Here is a 21655-nt window from a genome sequence, read left to right as displayed (position 1 = left end):
GCATTTAGTATAGTGCATACAGCATGTGTTTGCATGGTACATGTATTTTAAATTGGGCATTTAGTATAGTGCATACAGCATGTGTTTGCATGGTGTTTCAAAATTGGGCATTTAGTAAAATGCATACAGCATGTATCTGAATGGTGTTTCAAATGGAGTATTTAGTATGGTGCATACAGCATGTGTTTGCATGGTGTTTTAAATGAGGCATTTAGTATAGTGTATCCAGCATGTGTTTGCATGTTATTTCAAATGGGGCATTTAGTATAGTGCATGCAACATGTGTTTGCATGGTGTTTCAAATGGGGCATTTAGTATGGTGCATACAGCATGTGTTTGCATGGTGTTTCAAATGAGGCATTTAGTATAGTGTATACAGCATGTGTTTGCATGTTATTTCAAATAGGGCATTTAGTATAGTGCATACAGCATGTGTTTGCATGGTGTTTGAAATGGGGCATTTAGTGTAGTGCATACAGCATGTGTTTGCAATGTGTTTGAAATGGGGCATTTAGTATAGTGCATGCAGCATGTGACTGCATTTTATGTATCCTCTCCTGATTGGAAACAATAACTTACTGAATTGTCCAGTCTACATGGAGTACAAGGATGCATCCAATGTCCACTTGTACAAGAGGAACGGCAATAGACAATTCAGTGACAACTATCAGGTATCTATTTGCTCTCAACAGCCAGGATAATACTTGACAAAATTCTGCTGAAAAAATGTCAACCTATACACAACATTCATTGACCTGACAAAAGCCTCTCACACAGTCAGTGATGGGGGCCTTTGGAAGATCATGGCAAAATTTGGTTGCCCAGACTAATTCAACATAATGGTTTGGTAGTTCCATGATAGCATGCCCACTAGTAGTTCTGGATGACTGTTCCCAGTAACCAATGGAGTCAAACAGGGATGTGCGTTGTCCCCAGACCTCTTCAGTATGTTGTTCTCTGTCATGCATACTTATGCCTTCCAAGTTACAGGAAGTGACTGTATGTGGTCTCCAATTTGCTAATGACTATCCCTGAATGCCAAATCTGAGTCTGACATGCAACACAGTATGGACCATTTCTCTTTCGCTTGAGACAATTTCAGTCTACAGTCAATATCAAGAAGACAAGGGTGATGTACCAACTTGCACCAGGAAAGCCTTATGGAGATCCTACAATCACAGACAAGTTCACTTATCTCTGTAACACAATGTCATGCCAGAACTGATATAACAAGATGGCATTTGACAGACTATGTGAAAATGTATGCAATTGCAGAGGGATCAGTCTACAAGCAAAACTTAAGTTCAACAAAGCCACTGTGTTGCGAACCCTGCTGTATGCTTGTGAAACATGGACAGTGTAAATATGCCATGCCAAGAAAATAAATCTTGGGCTACCTGTAGAAACTGATGAGGTAAAGATGGCAGGACGGTTTCCAGACACTCAGGTTCTCACACAGGCATTCCAAACATCCACACTCTGCTGTTAAAATCATCAAAGTTGAGATGGGCATGCCATATCACTAGGATGTCAGATGAGTGACTACATAAGGTCTTCTGCAGTGAGCTAAAGAACTAAAAGTAATCCCAGTGTGATCAGAAGAAATGTTTCAAAGATTCCCTCAATCCCTCCCTGAAACACTTCAACATTTACCCCCAGTCTTGGGAAGATTACACACAGGATTGCTACACCTGGTACAGTCTTATCTATACAGGAGTTACATACTTGAACAGAAAACTGCATAGGCAATGCACAAGTGTGTGCAGCAGATATATCTCAAGTGCATCACATACTCTACTGAACAAGCAAACCCAAGTGACATCTCCTATCAAGTGTGCCTCAGACATTCTCTACTGATCAAGCAAACCCAAGTGACATCTCCTGTCAAGTGTACCAGACATACTCCATTGATCAAGCAAACCCAAGTGACATCTCATGTCAAGTGTGCCACAGACAGCTCAGAGCACAAATCAGATTGATCTCAAAAACCAAACCAGTTAGTAATGTCATGGTCATTTTCAAACTTGAAGGATGAACAAAAACACAACAATCCTATTTACTTGTTCTCTAGTGAAATTTGTCCCAACACAGATAAAAAGTACTCAATTATTGGTAGTATATTGCCAATAAAGAAAAGGAATGTTGCATCTTTAAGAACAGTTTTTAACTTTGCAAAGCAGAGTTATCTTCGAGTTAACGGATAAACAGATACAGTTCTGAAGCTTTTCATTACCAAAAAGTACCATCAACATACAATCCAAGTTGTTCTTGTACATTTTCAATAAAGATATCCACAAGCTTAGGATTTATTTTCTTTATGATCATTCTTGAGGGGCTTTTGGATGTATCAATAATCATTCATTTTTTTCCCACTGTATATCATCTTCCTCTGCTTAACCATCTTTGAAAATTTTACAAATTTGGGTTTAGTTACTCTTATAGATCAGTACATCATTGGTTAAGTCCTGTAGAGTTGAATCATCAGCAAAGATATGTATTAATCAATTTATTTCAGAACAGAAAATCGTTTATGAAAATTAAGAACATCGGTGGTCCTATTATTCAATACTGTGCAACACCACATCTGATTGTCATAGAGATTGATTACGTATCAAAACTGTCCGAGATCTATATTCTAAGAGATTGATTTGTACCAGTAGAGATCTGAATCATCAATCCAAATGCTTTTTTTATATCTGGATATATTTACACCAGACAACTTTCCATTATCAGTTTCCTTATACCAAGAGTCAACTTACAGCTGTGACACATGGTTGGTTTTAGAGAAGGCCAAATGTTAAGTATGAAGCGTGATCATGATTTTAAATATTCCTGAATGTGTATGGCTACGTTTTTTAAGTTTCGATAGGGTAGGGAGTATTGACTTTGGTCTGCAATTTTTTAGGGCCCATTTTACTGATATCGATATAATTCATGTAAACCTAGCACACATTTCAATGTCACGAAAGACACATAACTGAATGGTTGGGATAAGGAAGTAATATACCTTGCCATGTACTGGAGGAGATTGTTACAACATAAATGATATAATTTCAACTGAAAAGGAGACTTCTGAATTAGCATATTTAGAATGGCTTGTAAATCAATGTCATTTCCACTATGTAGGAACTTATCTACCAGAAATGTGAAAAATTAATTAAATGTTATTAAATATTTCTTTTTCGTTCTAAAGAAAAAAGTCAGAGCATTATTGTAAATGGACTGGGTAGGAATACCTTCATTTTTACAATCAGCAAGTAAATCTCTCATGTAATGCCATAGTGTAATGGTCTGTACATTTTGTTTCTATTGCTATCCTAAAATAGTTTTCGTTTGCCGTATTTATTTATTTACTCCTTGGCTTTATTTAACTATTCTCTGTATCCCTTCCAGCTCTTTCTTTTATGAAGTTCATCCCAAATTTACTGTACTGCTTTTATTTCTGAATTATCCATGTTTTGCTAATTGCAATGTTTTTCTCTCTTGACTACATGCATTATTACCATGTGTCTGTCAAAATACTGCTAGAAAAAGTAGACGCCAGAAGTCCAGTGTAGTATTAGCATCTTTATTATACTACCTTCATCAGATGGCTTAGAAGCTAATTCATGTAAAAGCATCATTATGAAAGTTTGACATGCAAGATCCTTTTCAATCAGTACACGACTGAAGATGAAGTTTGCAATGTACAATTCCTTCTTAATGAAGTAAAATGTGTCAAGGGAACGATTACGTGTTTAAGTACTCTTTTTAGTGGTTCATTTTTAACAATCTTGTAAAAGTAAAATCGATTCATTAATATCAAGAACAGTCAATTTTTATATTTAGTATTAGAATTTACAGTCTCACAATATTTGATGTCCTTGCGATTATCTGAGAAGGTGATTTTCTATCCATGATGACAAGCTCAATGTCAAAGACAATAATTAAGAAATTTAGAGTTACATGTATCTATGGAACATGTCAATTTCATGCAAGAAAACATTCTGTTATCAGATTCAGTATGTTGGAGTCTCTCAAGAAATAGCTTAAATACGCTGCAGTTAAAAAAGACTAGAAGGACAGAAGAAATGAAATTGTCTGGATTGCTGGAAATTCTTTTCAGACAGTAGACCATTCGGCCTCTTCATCTCTGGACACTCTGCATACCGTATTTTCCCGCATATATCCCGCAGACGCAGATAATCCACACCCTCATATAGCCCGTGGGTTTTGGGGTTTTGTGTAAAAAACCGTTGGCATAACCCGCACCTTTGTATAACCCACAACCATAGATTGATGAACTTTTTTGTGTATGTTCACATTGTCTACCATTACTGTTTTGAGAAGGACCGAATTCGTCAATGCTCACACGTGGATGACGAACGATACTACAACTACTACATTTTCACTCACCCGCCCAACATGCAAATTTGTATTTACGCTATCAAGTCAGTCGGCCCCAGTCCATATTCATCCCTCTGCATCAGTTCAAGTTAGTCACCCTGCCTCCACTATATTCCGGCTGGCAGCCGGCAGATTTGAATTTTGAAGCCAGGTACTTGTGAGCCAGATATGCAATGGTGTGAGGTCCTGAGGCTGAATGACACAATTGTCAATTTTGAATGTAGCTCGCATGACGTCAATTAACTACCAGTATTCAGGCTCGGTACACAGTGCTTGTGCGTGTAGGCTGTCTATAGGAGCTGTGCCTCAACTACAGGCTACATAAACGCGGACATTTCTAAATAATCTTGTATTCTTTTTAATTGTAGATTCGAGTTTAAATAATTTCTTTCTGTTTAATTTAAAAAATGCCGAAACGAAAGTCTTACACAGCCGACTTCAAGCTAACTGCCATTGCGTATGCTGAAGTGCATGGCAATAGAGCCACAGGCAGAAAATTTGATATTCATGAGAGTGTAATCCGAGGTTGGAGAAAAGAAAAAGGAACGTTGGAGAAGATGAATCCACGAAAACGTGCTCGTCGCGGACCTAAAGCAAAATGGCCTCACCCTGAAGCTGACCTGAAGCAGTGGATCGTGGCCCAGCGGGAAAACAACCGACCAGTCTCGACAGTTGCCATCAAACTGAAGGCCAAACTCATGGCGGCAGAGAAGCACATTGATGATTTTAAAGGAGGAGTGCATTGGGTATATAAATTTATGAAGAGGAACCAATTGTCAGTCAGAACATGAACGACCGTCGGCCAACGTCTACCCGAGAATTGGGAGAAGAAGATGGATGATTTTCATGAATTCGTCGCCAGGGAAATATATTGAAATATTATTACGTGTAAAAAATTTGTGATATAACCCGCACCCCCCCCCCCCGCGGGGTTTGTAAAATCTGGTATAACCCGCGGGATATATGCGGGAAAATACGGTATTCTTGTCCATGCATACTGCCACTTCATTCTTTTTGAGGGAACAGCCTAACTTAATGGGTTATCAGTGCTTGGTGGGAGGAGTAAATCTGGCCATGGCAACAGTTACATATTATATCATTTAAATTAGTTTTACCCATATCCCCATCCCCAATAAACTGCATTTTAACATCAGTGATACTATATCTATTGCTACTGTGAAGCTGAATTTTGTCAGTTTGGTGATCCCACAACTGGCAAATAAATTAAAAAACCACAGGGATTCCTCACCCTCATTGAAATGTAGGAAACTACTGCTGGATGTGATATGTCTGGGCCATGTCCTGAACAATGCCAATTGTACCCAATGAGAATATGCCTTTGCTTTGGTTGCCTATAACAAACAAAGGTAAAATAAGGAGAAAGTACTGTGAGAGTACCAAAACATGGCCTTCATCACCTCCTCCAAAGATAGGCCAATGAGGCTCAGACTTGGGAACCTAATTCAAAATTTCCACTTGACTGCAGACAGCTATGTATATCAAATATATGTTGTGTACTTGACCTTTGTCCACGATTGAGGGCAGAGGTCTAGCCCACCTGACAATTGTCATTTTTTAAAAGATGTTTATTTGAATCTGAGTTCAGAACCTAGCCTTGATTATGAGCTAGAATGTTCTGGAAGCAAGCTTACTGACAATATTTCATATAATTTTCCACTTGAAAAAACCCACATCCTGGGCATTTTGTTGTCATTGGTTAGATAAGTCTGTATATAAAAGACTAGGTAAACAGTTGTTCAATCCATGTATAAAATCAGTCTATGGAATCATCTTTAGTTGTCAGCAGTTACAATTTGAGAGAAATTATGTATTCAATTTCTTCATTGGAATTACAAAGTGCTCATTTACTTTTTGGACTAAAACACTACTTCGGTATTATTGAGGACTCGACTGATTCAGACAGATTCTGAATTATATGATTGCAACACCTCAAAATGATTAGTACCTCAGCACATTCATGACTACTGGTACAGTAGAAAATTCAGGACACCTGGTACATCAGCACATTCAAGAATTGGAATTAATTAGGCATATTCTATACTTCTGGACTTGTGATAGAACATTAGGGATTATTTGGGATTTAATTCACAATACTGGGGTTAAATTAAATGAATTACAGTTTTTTATATACAAAAACCCAAATGGTAATGTAGTTTCCGGGGGGGGGGGGTAAAAAAAAGTTTAAATTATGCAATAATGACCCATCACTATTGTTTAGCTTTCTTTTTCATGCCAAAAAAACAAAAAAAAAACTTTTCCATTTCATATGAATACATCCTCCTCAACAGTGAAGAAATTACATTATGATGCAACCCACTCTTGCAGCTTACTTGGCCGTTGATATGGTCATGTAAAGAAAGAGCACTGATAGTTCATCTTTTTCACAGATGACTAGTACACCATGATATCAGAGTGAGGTGGAAGAAGAACATTCAACAATAGGGATGGGTAATAATTGATTGATTAAAATAGCTTTACCCACCAAAGAAACTACATTATAATAGTAGCAATAGCTTTGGCATCACAACTGTTTAACTGAGCTTGTTAGTAAGAAGTGTTGGCTAATGCTCTGTTAAACTGATTAAAAACCAAAATGGAATGCACTCACCATTGATGGAGGGGTCCATACTATAAAATGTTGGCATTTCTCAAGGCCACATGTGCTGCAATGATGGGACACAGAGAAAAACTGCCTACACTTTGTTGTGTTAGCAAATGGAGGTAAAAGGAGGAGAAGGTAGCATGGGAATGCCAAATGCTACCTTATGACATCCTACAAGGACGAGTGATTAAGGCAGGCCAAAGAGGTAGCAACTGCTCAAACCTCATGGGCTTTTAGTTTTGTAAAGGACAGCTCTTGATCAGTATGTTCTTTTGATTGTGGTGACAATCCACCATTAGATAGTGGTATTTGAATTGCCTATGGATCCCTTGAGGAAGGAAAAGATGTTTCCTACCCACTCTTTTTCCTTTGGATGCCTTAAGATAGAAATGGAATGCCCTCACACAGCATAAGAGTCTGTCTGTATCATCCATAGCAAAGATTCAACTGAGACGGGATTTCTATTGTAATGGAACCATCAAAAAGGTAACAGATTTTTGGTTAAAAATCCCAGTTGACAAGGAGGGAACAGAATTATAATTCCCATTAAACTTGAGACAGCCAGTGTCAATAGATAAGTCATGCATTTCACTCCACCTTCATGATGAGGCAAGGGATAGTAGAAACAGTCCTGATAGTGAGGTCCTGAAAAGACTCCTCACTCCATGGATTTTGGGACCATAAAAGATTCCATCTCAGCATACAAGAGCCAGGTCTCTGCAGCTTATAATATTTAAGAAGAATGACATGGTGCAAATCCAAACCAATTTCCATGCCTTCAGAGAATCGGTCACCAAGCATGGGATCTACAGGCTACTCAGATCTGTAAGACGATTCATCAGCAGCTCTGACAGACTTAGATCTTTGAATTCCTGATCTCAGGGGACTAGATCTCATTGCCAAAAATGGATACCTGCGTCTGAAAGGGTGCTGCCCCCCCCCCCCCCCACTTAACAGGTGTGCACTACTCACAATCAGCCATTACTGAGCCGTGTCCATATATTACATACCATAAGCATAGAAAACTGAATGAAAATTGTACATTTAGTTTTGCTATTTAACTGGGTCTGCATCTCATTAAAAATCTTGTCACATTGGGCAAAATCCAAGTGAATTTGTTCCATAATACAAACAAAAAACATAATGAAAAATCATTTGTATGCAACACTCACTCTGAAAAGTTTAAATATCTACATTTTGCTGAATTATCATGCTATCAAACTCTGCAATAAGAACAATTTTGTGTTATTATATCATTTTCATATTCTTCTTTTTTACATTTTAAAAGTGTTACTGATTTGTCCTTCTTCTGATCCATGTTTTGATTTTTCTCTCTCATATAACATCAACAACTCACATAGATAAAGTCTATTTCACATCTGGTGCCATTTATTTTTAAAGTATAGGCTGGTCGGTTACCTAAATATACAAACAAATATAATTAATCTGAAGATACATTTTCAAACTGAAGAAACCCACCTCTTTTCTTAAAAATGTATCATATGCATAGAAAATAAGGAAAGTACATGGAGGTCTACGATAGAAGAATATTCTCTTATGCAGCAGTCTTCTACTTTAATATTCTCAAATTTATTACACATGGGACTAAACGATTGATAATAAAAACCAAGAGGTTGTATTCTATGAACAAGCAAGCATAATTAGGTGGAAAAAAAGCATAATGATTATGTTTTCATAGTTGACATATGCACAGTAGTATATAGTGTATATACGTTATCATACTTAGTGATATACAGTGTATATATCTTACCACATTCACAGTGATATACAGTGTATATATCTTACCACACTTACAGTGATACACAGTGTATATATCTTACCACACTTACAGTGATACACAGTGTATATATCATACCATACTTACAGTGATATACAGTGTATATATCTTACCATATTTATCCACATTAAATGTCACATTATGGGAAATCTGAAAGTAAATATGAAAAACTGGTTACATACAGAAGGTGCTAATTAATAAAGACTTTGAAATCATAAGTCTCAATTGAAATGTACCATACTTGTTCACAAGCTGAGATTTGTTTCTTCAAAATACAAATCTGTCAAACAAAGATCACATGTTCTTCAAAATACAAATCTGTCAAAGAAAGATCGCATGTTCTTCAAAATACAAATCTGTCAAACAAAGAACGCATGTTCTTCAAAATACAAATCTGTCAAACAAAGATCGCATGTTCTTCAAAATACAAATCTGTCAAACAAAGATCGCATGTTCTTCAAAATACAAATCTGACAAACAAAGATCGCATGAGGAGGGGAGGGGGCAACTAACAGTCTGTCTCATTGCTAAAAACCTTCCAAAAACTTGCACTAAAATGTTAATGGCTGATGACGAACAGCACAGTATATGTCTGCTGCATGTTTAATTATTCAGTGTCATTGACTTTTCATCATGGTATGCAATCTTGAACTAAATTTACTATGCATTTTCTTATCAGACTTACCAAGAACTCTGACATTTGATCCCTAAACCTATAGTCTATAGGTTTCTATATACTCTCAGTGCAAGCCAACCAAATCATGCTGTATAAAAGAAACTTGTTCAACAAACCTCATTTTTCATCGAGTCAAAATGACCTTGACCATTGTCACTTTGACCCCAAAAATCAACAGGTTTTTCCTTACCTTTAAACTAAAATAATAAGTAATGGAAAAAGAAATGTAAAGAGCAACAAAAAAATCAATTAAAAGTTAAATTTAATCTTATGTTTATGGCTGCTGATTTATCCTTGAAGTTCTTGTATTAATAACATTTGTTCAGGAGTGCATTTATGGTACAATACTATGTAGCTGACACCAAATTGGCAAGCCACGTCTTCCCCTCACAGATCAATTTGAACCTCCATCTTGGTCTTTGAAAATATTCCAACAATTTGTCAGAATAAATTAAACTAAGGCAATATTGCTATAGCAATACAGTGTAAAGCATAGGGAATGTTTTTATGAAGATATGATATACATGCTGTATTTCCCTTATAATTCTCACAATACATAATAAAACTGAACTGATACATTCTTATAAACACTATAAAGCTGAGTATATTGTATCATGTCATGCCTGTTACCAGTTTTAGAGTCATGGGAGGCACTCACCTTTACTGATAACTCAAACATCTCACCTCTGTCAGCAAGAGCTGAAGTCTTGACTCAACCAAAGTGGGTATGTGAGAAAGCTTGCCAATAACTTCACATAGGTCAGTGGTTCTTCCTGAAGCCTTCCTGAATTCTTCCTTCACCAAGTATACCGGCCACCATGTACCAATTTAATTTCTTCATAACAACACGAGTCTCCAAATCTACACAACACAGTAACAACAATTCTACAAAACAGACCTGCACCAAACTAAGTGGATGGCTGATCTCGCAGTAAGGAGGAAGACTATTAATTTTGGGGTCATAAGGTCAAAGGTATCACAACTATTACTGAAAGAAACCTAGTTTATGCACAATAACATTGGTTCCACATCACTTGGATGGTGTACTGGGGTTAGCAAATAGGTTTCTAATTTTGGGGGGTTTAAAATTTCAAAGTCAAGGTCACTGGCCGAAGATGAAAAAAATCATTCCCACACATTAGTTCCACAACACAGACCTGGACATTGGCTTGCACTTGGGTTATGGACAAAATGCTGATTTTGGAGTTGAAACATCAAAGATCATTACTGTTAATGAAAGAAGAAGTATGCTTTCTGCACAAAATTTTTATTTCTTGTGCGTGTACCTTCATTAAAGTTTGTGCATGACTTAAATGTTGGGTAAGAAAGAAGCTGAATCATTTAGGGCTAAATGGTCTAAGGTCAAGGTCTTTGTGACCAAAAGGAGTAAAACAGCTTTTAGATAATAACTTTATTTCTACACCTGTACCTTAACTAAAGCTTGTGGTGGTCATGCACTTTAATTATGAAAAGGGCCTATCACTTTTGGGGTCAAAACATCAAATGTCAAGGTTACTATGGGTCAAAGATCACAAGTCCCTGTTCAAAAATAATTTCTAGGACTTCAAGATAAGATCATTTGCCTTTTTGAATGGCTGAATATTTCAACCATCTCTGATAATTTTGGGTGAAAAGGCTTACAAATTAGACACTGTGGTAGCCATACTGACTGTAACATCACTTAGGACAAACTAGATACCATTAGCAAGCCATTGGTGAAAACCCCCATTTTGATATGACCATTGGTTCAGGAGAATTAGTGACAAGAATTTCCATATATTCATTGTGGCAGCCATATGAGGTTAAATCAGTTATTATTTTGATCAATGCAAACTAGACATGATAAGAAATCTTTAGTGAAAATCCATGCCAATATGGCCTGCCATTCAGGAGTAGCAACGTTAAGATTTTCAAGATGGATGACATGGCATCATTACTGGGCATCAGAAGAGCACCATAGTAGTGAATAGGGCCACCGTAGCGACAATGGGAATTAGCATTACAGACCCCCCTGGGCCACTCTAGCGACAATGGAAATTTAACATGGAGAAAAATCGTGGGCCACTCTAGCGACAAGGGGAATTTAACATGGAACTATAGTGTGGGTCTGTCTAGCGACAAGGGAAATTAACATGGGGAATAGAGTTTGGGCTTTTGGGATTTTTTTTAAAAAAATTTTTTTTAAAAAGGGGTAGGCAATTGAAAGGCTATCTCTTTTCGAGAAATATGGCTGGCCCTGAAAAGGGCCTTTGGGTTTTCTTCTGCTTCTAATTTCTTCTTTTCCTCCACCAAGTTCTTATTTTATCTCCTACACTCTTCTTCTCTTTCTTTTTTTTCTTCTCCTCTTCTTTCTTCTCTTCCTCCTCTTCTTTCTTCCTCTTTTCATTTTCTTCTTCTTTTTCAATTTTTTCATTCCATTCTCTCATCCTTATCATTTCCTCTTCATCCTCCTTTTCCTCCTTTATTTCTTTCAACAGATCACTGATGATTACCTTCATTTTTCGTAAATTGTTTATCTCCATCTTCACTCGATGGGGACTATATGAATAGTGATCCTCGTTTAGGTTAACCAACATTTGCTCTATCATTCCTAAATTGTCGAGAACGTTTTGCAATTTTTCCATTTTGTCCATTTGGTTAGAAGCCATCTTCTTTGTATTCTTTGCAGAATGGTTTGAACAACGAGCACTGTGGGTTCTTATACGAAAAGCGCGAACGTGAAGGAAAACATCCCCCTAAAACATAAAATGGATCTTACCTAGATGATGACCCAACATCGCGCGTACGTGAAGGAAAACATCCCCTACTTTCTCATTTCATATAATAAAACCCTAACTATACTCTTCACATACGCTAAGAAACCCATAATCTACTATTCACAATAACATACCTGAGCTCTTACAAACACAAACACACAAACACACAAACTCATACCCTCACACTATCTGAAATAAGAGTTAGTGTTTATATACACACTACTCTACCTACACACATTGGCAAATTAATAGTTATTTCTTTTCTAGAGTATTGGGTAGCCCTGAAAAGGGCTGTTTTTGTTTGGAACTTCATGGACACCTGGTTAATGGTGGCACCTTCCAGGCCTGGCGCCACATACACATCTTATCCCCCAGTTACTTTTTACCTTTTGGGGGCAGAGAGCAGAGGCAGGATATGTCGCTTCAGAATCCCAATTTTCGCTCTCTGGGATTTTGAAATTTCTTCTCTCCTTTTCCTCCTCTTCTTTGTTTCTTCTTTCCTCTTTATATCTTCTTTCTTCTTCTTCTTTATATCTTCTCTCCTCCTCTTCTTTCTTTCTTCTTTCCTCCTCTCTTACCCTTCCCTCCTCTACAATGGCTTCCGCGGCCAGTTCATTTAATATGCGCCTGGCATATTCCAGATGCACATGAAGCTCCAACAGTTTCTCAAGTCTCGTGTTCATTCTTCTGGCTGTGTTGATCAATCAACAAGGGTAGCTGGACTGCCGAACGAGTTTCAATTTATACTGAAAGCGCGTACGTGAAGGAAAACATCCCCCTAATAACATAAAATTCATCTTACCTAGATCATGACCAAAAAACAACAACGCACGGACCTAAAAGAAACACTCACTCACTTTTTTATGCTACCCATCACTTCAATAGACTATCCACATACGCAAAGCAATCCAATCTAACCCCAAATATACACCTCAAACAGCCCAAAAAAACTAACATCATTTTAATCTACTATCCACACCAACCTACTTTATCACTTATAAACACAAACACACAAACACATACACTTCCACTATTAATAAAGAGTTAGTGTTTATATTCACACTACTCTACCTACACACATTGGCAAATCGATCGTTATTTCTTTTCTTGAGTATTGGGTAGCCCTGAAAAGGGCTGTTTTTTTGTTTTGCTATGGCATTCTTTTAGTTTCTAAGAATGCGATGTCCTCTGAGGATAGACTTTCTGGCAATAGGTCTGCTTCTTCGGAAAGAGAAGAAGAATTCTTTGGTGTCGATACGACAATCGACAAAGCCTCTGTCAGCTTCAGGTTGCTGCTGCTGCTGTTGCTGTTGTTGCTGCTGCTGTTGCTGCTGTTGCTGTTGTCTCTGAAGTCTGTACTTCTCTGTCCATTCTTCTTTCTCCCTGTTCATTTCTTCTCTGAAGAGCTCTTCTATCAGGTCTTCAGTGATTTTTAACATTCTCACATTCTCTATTTCTTCTGGTTTCGGTATCAGACTGTGTCTGACCCTATGCAGATTCACGTAGGCTTCGTTGAGCTTAGCTAGTTTGGAGCACATCTTCTTAGGAGGATGAGTCGACAATGGATGGCTAGACTGGGAACAACCCGGTTCTTAAAGTTAAAGCGCGGACGTGAAGGAAAACATCCCCCACACGGTTTTCGAGCCGCAACGTTCATGAGAGGGATAGTAAGAAATGAAAGAGCATCAATCCAACATTCTTATAGCTAAACAAAAGACAAAGGCATTTTTTTCTAAACACAACATTTTTTATTCAAAAATCACTTAACACTAAACAACAACTCTAACATTTTTAACAATAATATAACACTATAACATCAAACATTTTTTTCAAATCACAAACATTTTTTTCTCAATTCACACTCTACTTTAAACAGGGCTGACAACGTTGTGAATGAAATTGTGATTTCCACTGTTGGAAATCATTAGGCCATTGATGGACACTACGTTTCCTAGCTTGAGACAAAAGATAAGCATAATGGTCACAAAACCATCGATCTACTTTCACATCGTTTCTAGCAGAAGAACGAGGATCAAAATGAGTCACTAAATGTTCTAAGGAATAGCCCAGGCTGCGATGATGCAGAAAATACACACAGTACTGTCCACACACCAAGGAATCTGTGCCTTGTAATTTCACATTATTGAATCGGGTGGTTTGAGCATTTCTTCTCATAAAGTCGATGATATCGTCTTCCAAAGGCGGCAATCCGTACGAATCGAAATATTCCACACAGCCTTCTTGAGGAAAGTAGACGGCTACCCAGTGGGTTCCTGGGAGATGACTGTCGTCCGTGTTGATCACGTAAGCTTGATGGTCTTTAGGTTTGCGATGAGGGAGTTCATCTTTAGCACAGACGACAGGATTCCAAGAAGACGTATACGAACTGTGGTTCAAAAGGTAATAAAGTTCCCAGGTATCCATTGATTTGTGTTTGTTTTCTTCTTCTTCACAGGTAATAATAAGTCGTCAATTCGATCCTGACTTTTTGCTTGAAAATGTCTGACGAATAAACGGTTATTCGTTCTGTTTCCTCACTCTGATTCAGGAGAGCTTCGATACGATGGATCTCTTGAGTGGTTAATGGTGGACAAGAATGTTCACGCAAGTCTTTATACCACTGGTGCAACACGTCTTTGTTCGAGATGAGACTCCAAGCTTCGTCCAGATACTCGTCCAATTTTTCTTCTTGACTTAACATCAGGCATTTATCGTGTTGAATTTGACTGGGATGATCGTTTTGACATCCATAGCAATTTTTCTTGATCAATTCCGTCATTTTGTCGACCAAGTGTTTGGCAAAACAGGAGACTAAATGGGCTTCTTGTTCTGGCCATCTCGACTTCATCATGATATCTTCTTTGTCTTGAGATTCTTCTCCTTCCACGGTCTCCTCACATTTCATCTCCAAAGTTTCTCCACTAGGTAAAGAGGGATAACAATCTTCCATGACTTCTAGTAATCTAGAATGACTTCTCTCAAACTGTTGATTTCTATGGTATTATCGAATTCTGCATACAGGATGACGTTCACTGTCTCTGGCAGAGGATTTGCAAACTGAAGTTCCACACGAATCTGGCCGGATTTTATAGGGTGGAAATGTCCCTCGTCGCTGCCTTGGTCTGGAGTGAAATCAAACGCCCACAAAGCATAGCCTCCTGCATAATCTTCGTACGTAATACCGTGACTGGTGTTGGTTCCTAACTGACCGGTGGCTTCGTACAAGGACAAGTACGATCTCAAGTAATTCTTGTTTTTAAAGTCAGGTTCGAAAGGTCGGGTACACAAGGTCTTGCCATCGCGACTGACTTCGATCTTAGACACGTCAAAGTGTTCAAAGTTGAAAGGATTTTTAGCGAAGGCTCCATTGAAGGCTGTATTCTCGACCATACCAACGATCAAACGTTTGGGTAACTGTCCTTGGAATAGATGATCTTCGATCATGGATCGCTGTCCAGCAGGAATGGTGAACGTTTTCACTTCCACTCTTCGTATGGGATATTTGGCGGTCGTTCTGCTCAACGTCTGACTGATGTCGTTTCCCACTTTAGGTAACACTTCCACACGGCGTACGTAGAGTCTGGCTTCTAGGATTTTGGTTTTGTACTCGTCAGCATTACCCAATAAATGGAAAGCGGTACTGCTCCGATTCAGTCTCAGGCGAACATTCACTCCGTTTAGCAAATATTTCTCTTGCAACCACATGTCCAAATGCAAACGGTCCATCAGTTCTAAACTTTTGTCGACTCCTTTGATTCTGTCTCTTCGTTCTATAAATCCCGCATTGTTTTTTTTGGCTGATGGATCAGTTTCGAATGTTTCAAACTCGCCTGTTTCGTCAGCTTCCCATACTACACAGGAATTGAGATGAGTGTTCTTGGCATCTATTCCGTACGTCAAGAGATTTTCCAGGTAGGCACGATAAGGGTAAGTATCCATGCTGCTACTGACCAGTTTGTTATTCAAGTACAAGTCCACTCCACTGAACAAGGAATGCATGAAATTGTTGACGGGAGCTACTGCTTCATCGTCTATAGCACCTCCAGTCTTATCTAGAATTTTGACTTTCAGGTACAAGTAACTGCTATTCAGATCGATGTAATCTTCGGGCTGTCCTTTGATTTCAAACTCGATGGGAGCGGAATCGGTCAATGAGGAGACGGGGTGAAATTCCACCCACTGAGATTCTTGCATGGTCATCATGGTGGGGGGCATGGCAAACAGATCCAGTTCCGTCTTGGAACAAGCGCAAGACTCTCGGTGCATCATTTTTTTGTTCTGTGTCTCAATAATCGAAAACGTCTAAGTCTCGAACGGTTCTTCTTTTCTTGGCCTTTCTCGCTTGAAGTCTGGTGAAAGGGTGTTTTCTTCGTCATCTCTTTCTGCCTTGTCCTTGCTGAATGCCTGACTCGGTAGCGTGCAGGGCATTTATAGGTGTGTCTCGTCGGCCCAAAATGTCTTTGCCCGTTTGCAGCAAGACATTTTTGCCTGCCCTCATGAAGGCTTCTTTAGGGTTTTGTTTGTCGATGATGACATTTTGGAGAAATTCTTTGCCTTGCGTCAGTGCCGCATCTTTCAAGGCGTGCAATCCGCGTGTCACCATCGGTTTCAACACCGGGGCCACCGAACGAAAGGCCGATTTTAACATATCTCCTAAACCGTGTCCTCGCTGTCGAGCCACCCCTCGGTACACTGGATACATGACTTGCTTACGAGTCGTGAGAGAACCGTTTTCGAAAATGGAGTTTCACCGTGACTTTTCCTTTGGTGAATGGAATATTTTGTCCCAGATCTCCTTTTATAGTAATGTTGACCGTGTCCAAATACGACTTGCTGACCGGCAAATAGTGAGGATGGACAAATTCGCGGTGGACGTGGTAAGTGTTTCCACCTTCCTCGTCAGCGTTTGCGGCAGAATCCACTTTGAAAGGAATGACACGCAGTAACGGCACGGAGGTGTGTCCCACCACGTTGTATTCCACCACATCGGAATACACGAACATCAAATTCTGTCCTTGGTTCAGTTCTACCGGGGTACGAAAATACTGGCCAAAAGTCTCGTTGTCGTAAATGATTGATAATTCGGGGGGTTTTTTTTGTTGTTCTACTCTCTTCCTCATCTCCATGTCACCGCCCAACATGTCAAACAATTCATCACAAAAATAGAAACCCATGATTTTATCCTCAGGAAATTTTATCAGGAAGCGACGAGCTGTTTTGTGGTATTCCAGGGTGACAGTTTTGTTCTTGACATTCTTAAAAGCTTCCCCAAACACGCCATTAAACCTGGTGGCTATGGTGTTGACCAAATGTTGACCACTAAAATAATACCCTTGGGGAACGAACAAGTGATAGATGGTGTACTTTAGATTTTTTGTGCTAGGGGTTTTATGCTTATATTTGCTATGGGTATCCATCCACTGTTGTATTTGTTTGTCATAAACTTCCACATCAAAAACATTTTGATTGGCAACGACATTGAGGACTTGGGTCGGGTGAATCATTTCTACTAAAGCCACTTCCCAATGGGCTTCGTGATCTAAGGGGATGGCTTGAGGTAATTTGGCCGTGTAACAGCACAACGTGTTGTTGGGAAACACCTCCATGGAACTGTCACTGGGTAAGGTTAAGTAAAATTGGTTTTGGTGACTCATAATTCCAGAGTTCTGTGGTTGTCCGAGGGAATATTAGTGGATGTCAGAGGTGTGTCTCCGCCCAAAATGGGGTTCTGGTTGTGGTTGTTGGAGTGGTGACTGGCACTGGCACTGGACACAACGTTCCCGTTCGAGGAGAATTTCAGGGAGGGATTGGGAAGCAGGTAACCGATGCAACTGCTCAATAAAATGGTCCACAATTGTTTGTCTCCTTGTTGCAAACTCAAATTGGCGATGGCTGCCCCGATGACACAATACACCACGAAGATTTGGCAGAAAAAGACGATTTGCGTTTTAGGCACACGTTCTCCACACCACACCCACAAGGGTTGTTTTTGTAAATCTTGCACAGAAGAACTAGGGGAAGAAGGACTGGTCGACGTAGCTGCGTCTGATGTGTGAAAGGGCATGATGGTCACTTCTTCTTTTTATAGTCGATGACTTGCGAAGCGTCGATCCAAGAATCAAAACTGGGTGGATATCCTTTCCAACGTACTTTGACTTCTTTGACACGTCGTTTGCCCACTTTACGGGTTCTGCGTTCGAGAATGCTTTCGATGTCGTACACGTCGTCTTCTTTTTTGGTGACACGTTGTAACTCGGGCAAATAAAACGTTCCTTTGAGCACTTCTCCGTTCATGTCTTCCAATTTATAGACGGCAGGATGACGGCCATGTACTCGTCCAGTGACGCGAAACAGTTCGGTCGTCCAGTTAGGTAAGTAACCTTTGTCGAAAGTGCGTTTGGTTTTGCCAATGCGCACCCAATCTCCTACGGTCAACTCTCCACTTTTCTTGAGGACAGCCCTCGTCGGGGACGTACCGAACAGGCGCTCGAACACCATCACTTCGTTGTCGGGAGTCACGTCTTGCGGGGCACGTCCGATGCTTCGATGGTAAGATTGGTTGTACGCTTGCACCAGGTGCGGTAAGATGTCGATGTACTTCAGAGTGTGGTGATGCGTAAAATATTTCCACATGCGTTCTTTCAAAGTGCGTTGAAAACGTTCCACGATGCTGGCTTTGGTTTCGGGATTCTCGGTGGTAAAAAAATGAATGTCACGTTTCTTTAATTCTTTTTGGAAAGCTTGGTTCAGAAATTCGGTGCCTTTGTCCGTTTGCCATCGAAGAGGGCGACGACCGCTTTTTTTCAACACCCGTTGCAGGGCTCGCACTAACTCGCTGCTGGATTTGGAAGTCAAGGGTACGACCCAGGCAAATTTGGAAAAGACGTCGATGACACAAAACAAATATTTGTAACCACGATTGTAGCTGGCCAAATGAGAGACATCGGCTAAATCGGCTTGCCATTGATGATCGATGCCTTCCACTCGGGTGCGACTTCTGGCAAACTTGCGTCGAATGGGTTTGTGTAAAGTGTAGGTAGCTTGTTCTTGTAACCATCGTTGCACTTGAGGTAAACGGAGACTTTTCAGTCGCGTTTTGGCAGCACGATACAATTTTTGAACTCCTGCGTAACCTGCAGGATGGGAGGGATCGTAGTAAATGCTAGCTAAGACTTTTTCCATTTTTTTGTGTTGATTGGTGTCTTAATAAGGCACCCACTCTTGGAAGAGGCTACTCTTTTTCTCTTGGGGTATTTTCTTGGATTGCAAGGCTTTGCGTGTGCGGCCAGCAATAGGTGTCGAAGAGGAGGAGGATGTCTGAGCAGGGGATATCGGTTCTTGTTTCACTTCTGTCTTCACTTCTGTCTTCACTTTCTTTTTCTCTTGTGAGGAAGAAGGGGTGGCCATCATCTTTTTAATCCATCCAATTCTGGAGGTAGGTGGTGTTGTTAACTTGCGTACTTTTTCTGGTGGAGTTTGAAACCCTTCTTCTTCTTCTTCTTTTCCTTTTTCTGTCTTGGTCACGGGTACTGGTGGTACTGGTACTGGTACTGGTGATGGTGCTGGACTTTTCATCAAGGTCTTAAAATCTTTCAGAGTGGGTAAAGCTGTTTCGTCTAAAGCTTTCTGGTGAAAGAGTTGCAGTCTTTGCAAGAGTTGACCGTACTTTTGAGATTTTTCTGTTTCGGACAAATCTTGGCGATCCAGCAAGGATTGCAATTCGTGTTGTAACTGGGACATCTCGCTCAAATTGGGATTGGGAGGTAAATGCGGGGTGCGTTGTTCTTGCCACCGATGGTATTCCATCCATCGTTTGTAAGGCACTAAAGCTAGTTTTCGTCCTTCCATGGGGTTGTCAGGGGTGAATTCTGAGATCTTGGGACTTCCGAAGGCCTTTTTATCTTGCTCCCACCAGTCCTCCCAACATGGTTCCCAAGACTCCTTTCAGTATGGGGCCTAACAAGAGAGGTAAAATGCCTCCACGTTGGACCAACATCTTCTTTTTTTGACGAATGGGAATTTTCTTTTGAACCATTTTCCGAAGAACGTGACGATGTTTGCCTAAGCATTGTTTCTGGTGTTTGGACAAAGGGATCGTGCCTTTCAAAACGTTCAAACAACATTCGCACACGGTATCGATGACCTCTTTGGAGGCCGTTTGAATGAGTTTTTTTCGTAGGGGTGGAGAAGCTTTGGACAGGACAGATAACAGGTCCCCATGTTTGGCTAAACGTGGTGGTAGTCCTTTCCTTTTCTTTCCTTGGGGTTTTCTGGAGGGTGACATCTTTGAGTCTTTAGGAGCACCTAAAAACACTGATACCCTACTCGGTCACAGGCCTTTTTTATACTGGAACGCGTCGCCACTGATTGTCTTTACGTTTTATCAGTTTGAGGACAGGCATGACACGTCGTGCAGGGGTACGTAACGGACTAAATCGAGCCAGTTCTTGCTTGGACAAATCCAGTAAACTTTGTAACATGCCCGATCTTTCTTGAACTTTGATTTTGGGAGAAGGTACTTTGTGAGCAGCAGCCACTGCTGCTAAATTGGAAGGTCCTGCCACTGGGGAAGTTCTTTTGGGGGTCATCAACGGAGAAGTTCTTGGTGTGATCAACGTCTCCAAGTACTCTTCAGTTCCTGGTGACATCAACGGAGAAGTGGACAAACGTGAGGCTGCCGGAGACGTTGTGGCAGGTCGTGGCTTGCGAGTGTAAGGTTGCGTCCTGGCCGAAGTGCCTCTCTTGCGACTAGTTTTCTTCTTCTTCTGTGGACTTTTCTTTTTCTGGGGACTTTTTCTCTGTTTCTTTTTCTGGGGGCTTCTTTTCTTTTTCCGGGGTGATGGTGGTGGTGTCTGGTAAGAGGAGGGTCCTGCCACTGGAGAAGTTATTCTTCTTGGGGACCTGGTCTTTTTCTTTTTCTTCTTGGGGCTTCGTTGGACTTTTGTCTTGGGGATAACTTTGGGGGCATTAGGATCCCATCTTAAGAGTGAGCGAATGATGACCCCTCCTAGAGTACCGCTCCCTCCAGGTTTCAAAATGATTTGTTTTTTGGTTTGAGTGTCGATGCGGGGATCGGCCAGTTGGACCAAAGCGACTTTGTTTCGATCGAAAAAGCGTTGGGTTTGATGAGGAATCTGAATGATTCCTTGGAGTAATTGACGTGCCGTCACCGTGAACCATCGTAAGACTTCTTTGAGACTAGCTTCTAAGACACGGGCTCGTGTTTGTGGATCTTTTTCTCGGCTGATGCCATACAAGGCACGAATCAATTTGACGGGAAGATGCGACTGAAGGGACGTCATGTTCACACTGTGAGTGAGACAGACGAAAAAGGGTCTGAGGTTTTTATAGATTTTTTTTCATGGGGAGTGAAATGAAGTCGAGGACGGAGACGTGTACAGGACAGGCCCTCCGTC

The 21655-nt window shown here is 40.1% G+C and overlaps 1 protein-coding gene across 2 annotated transcripts in view; it reads right to left on the bottom strand.

Moving 5' to 3' along the window:
* Positions 1-21655, bottom strand: part of LOC149782797 (CD109 antigen-like) — a 642407-nt gene that overhangs the window by 478322 nt on the left and 142430 nt on the right. For both annotated transcript variants that reach the window (XM_089934311.1, XM_089934312.1), the window contains exon 9: positions 8921-8957. In XM_089934311.1, the coding sequence (XP_089790437.1) occupies positions 8921-8957 (37 nt within the window). The remainder of the gene's footprint in view (positions 1-8920; positions 8958-21655) is intronic.

This window comes from Sinohyriopsis cumingii, chromosome 15 (assembly GCF_028554795.1).
Source record: "Sinohyriopsis cumingii isolate HCF-2022 chromosome 15, ASM2855479v2, whole genome shotgun sequence".
NCBI lineage: Eukaryota > Metazoa > Mollusca > Bivalvia > Unionida > Unionidae > Sinohyriopsis > Sinohyriopsis cumingii.
This window is presented reverse-complemented; position numbering and strand designations above follow the sequence as displayed.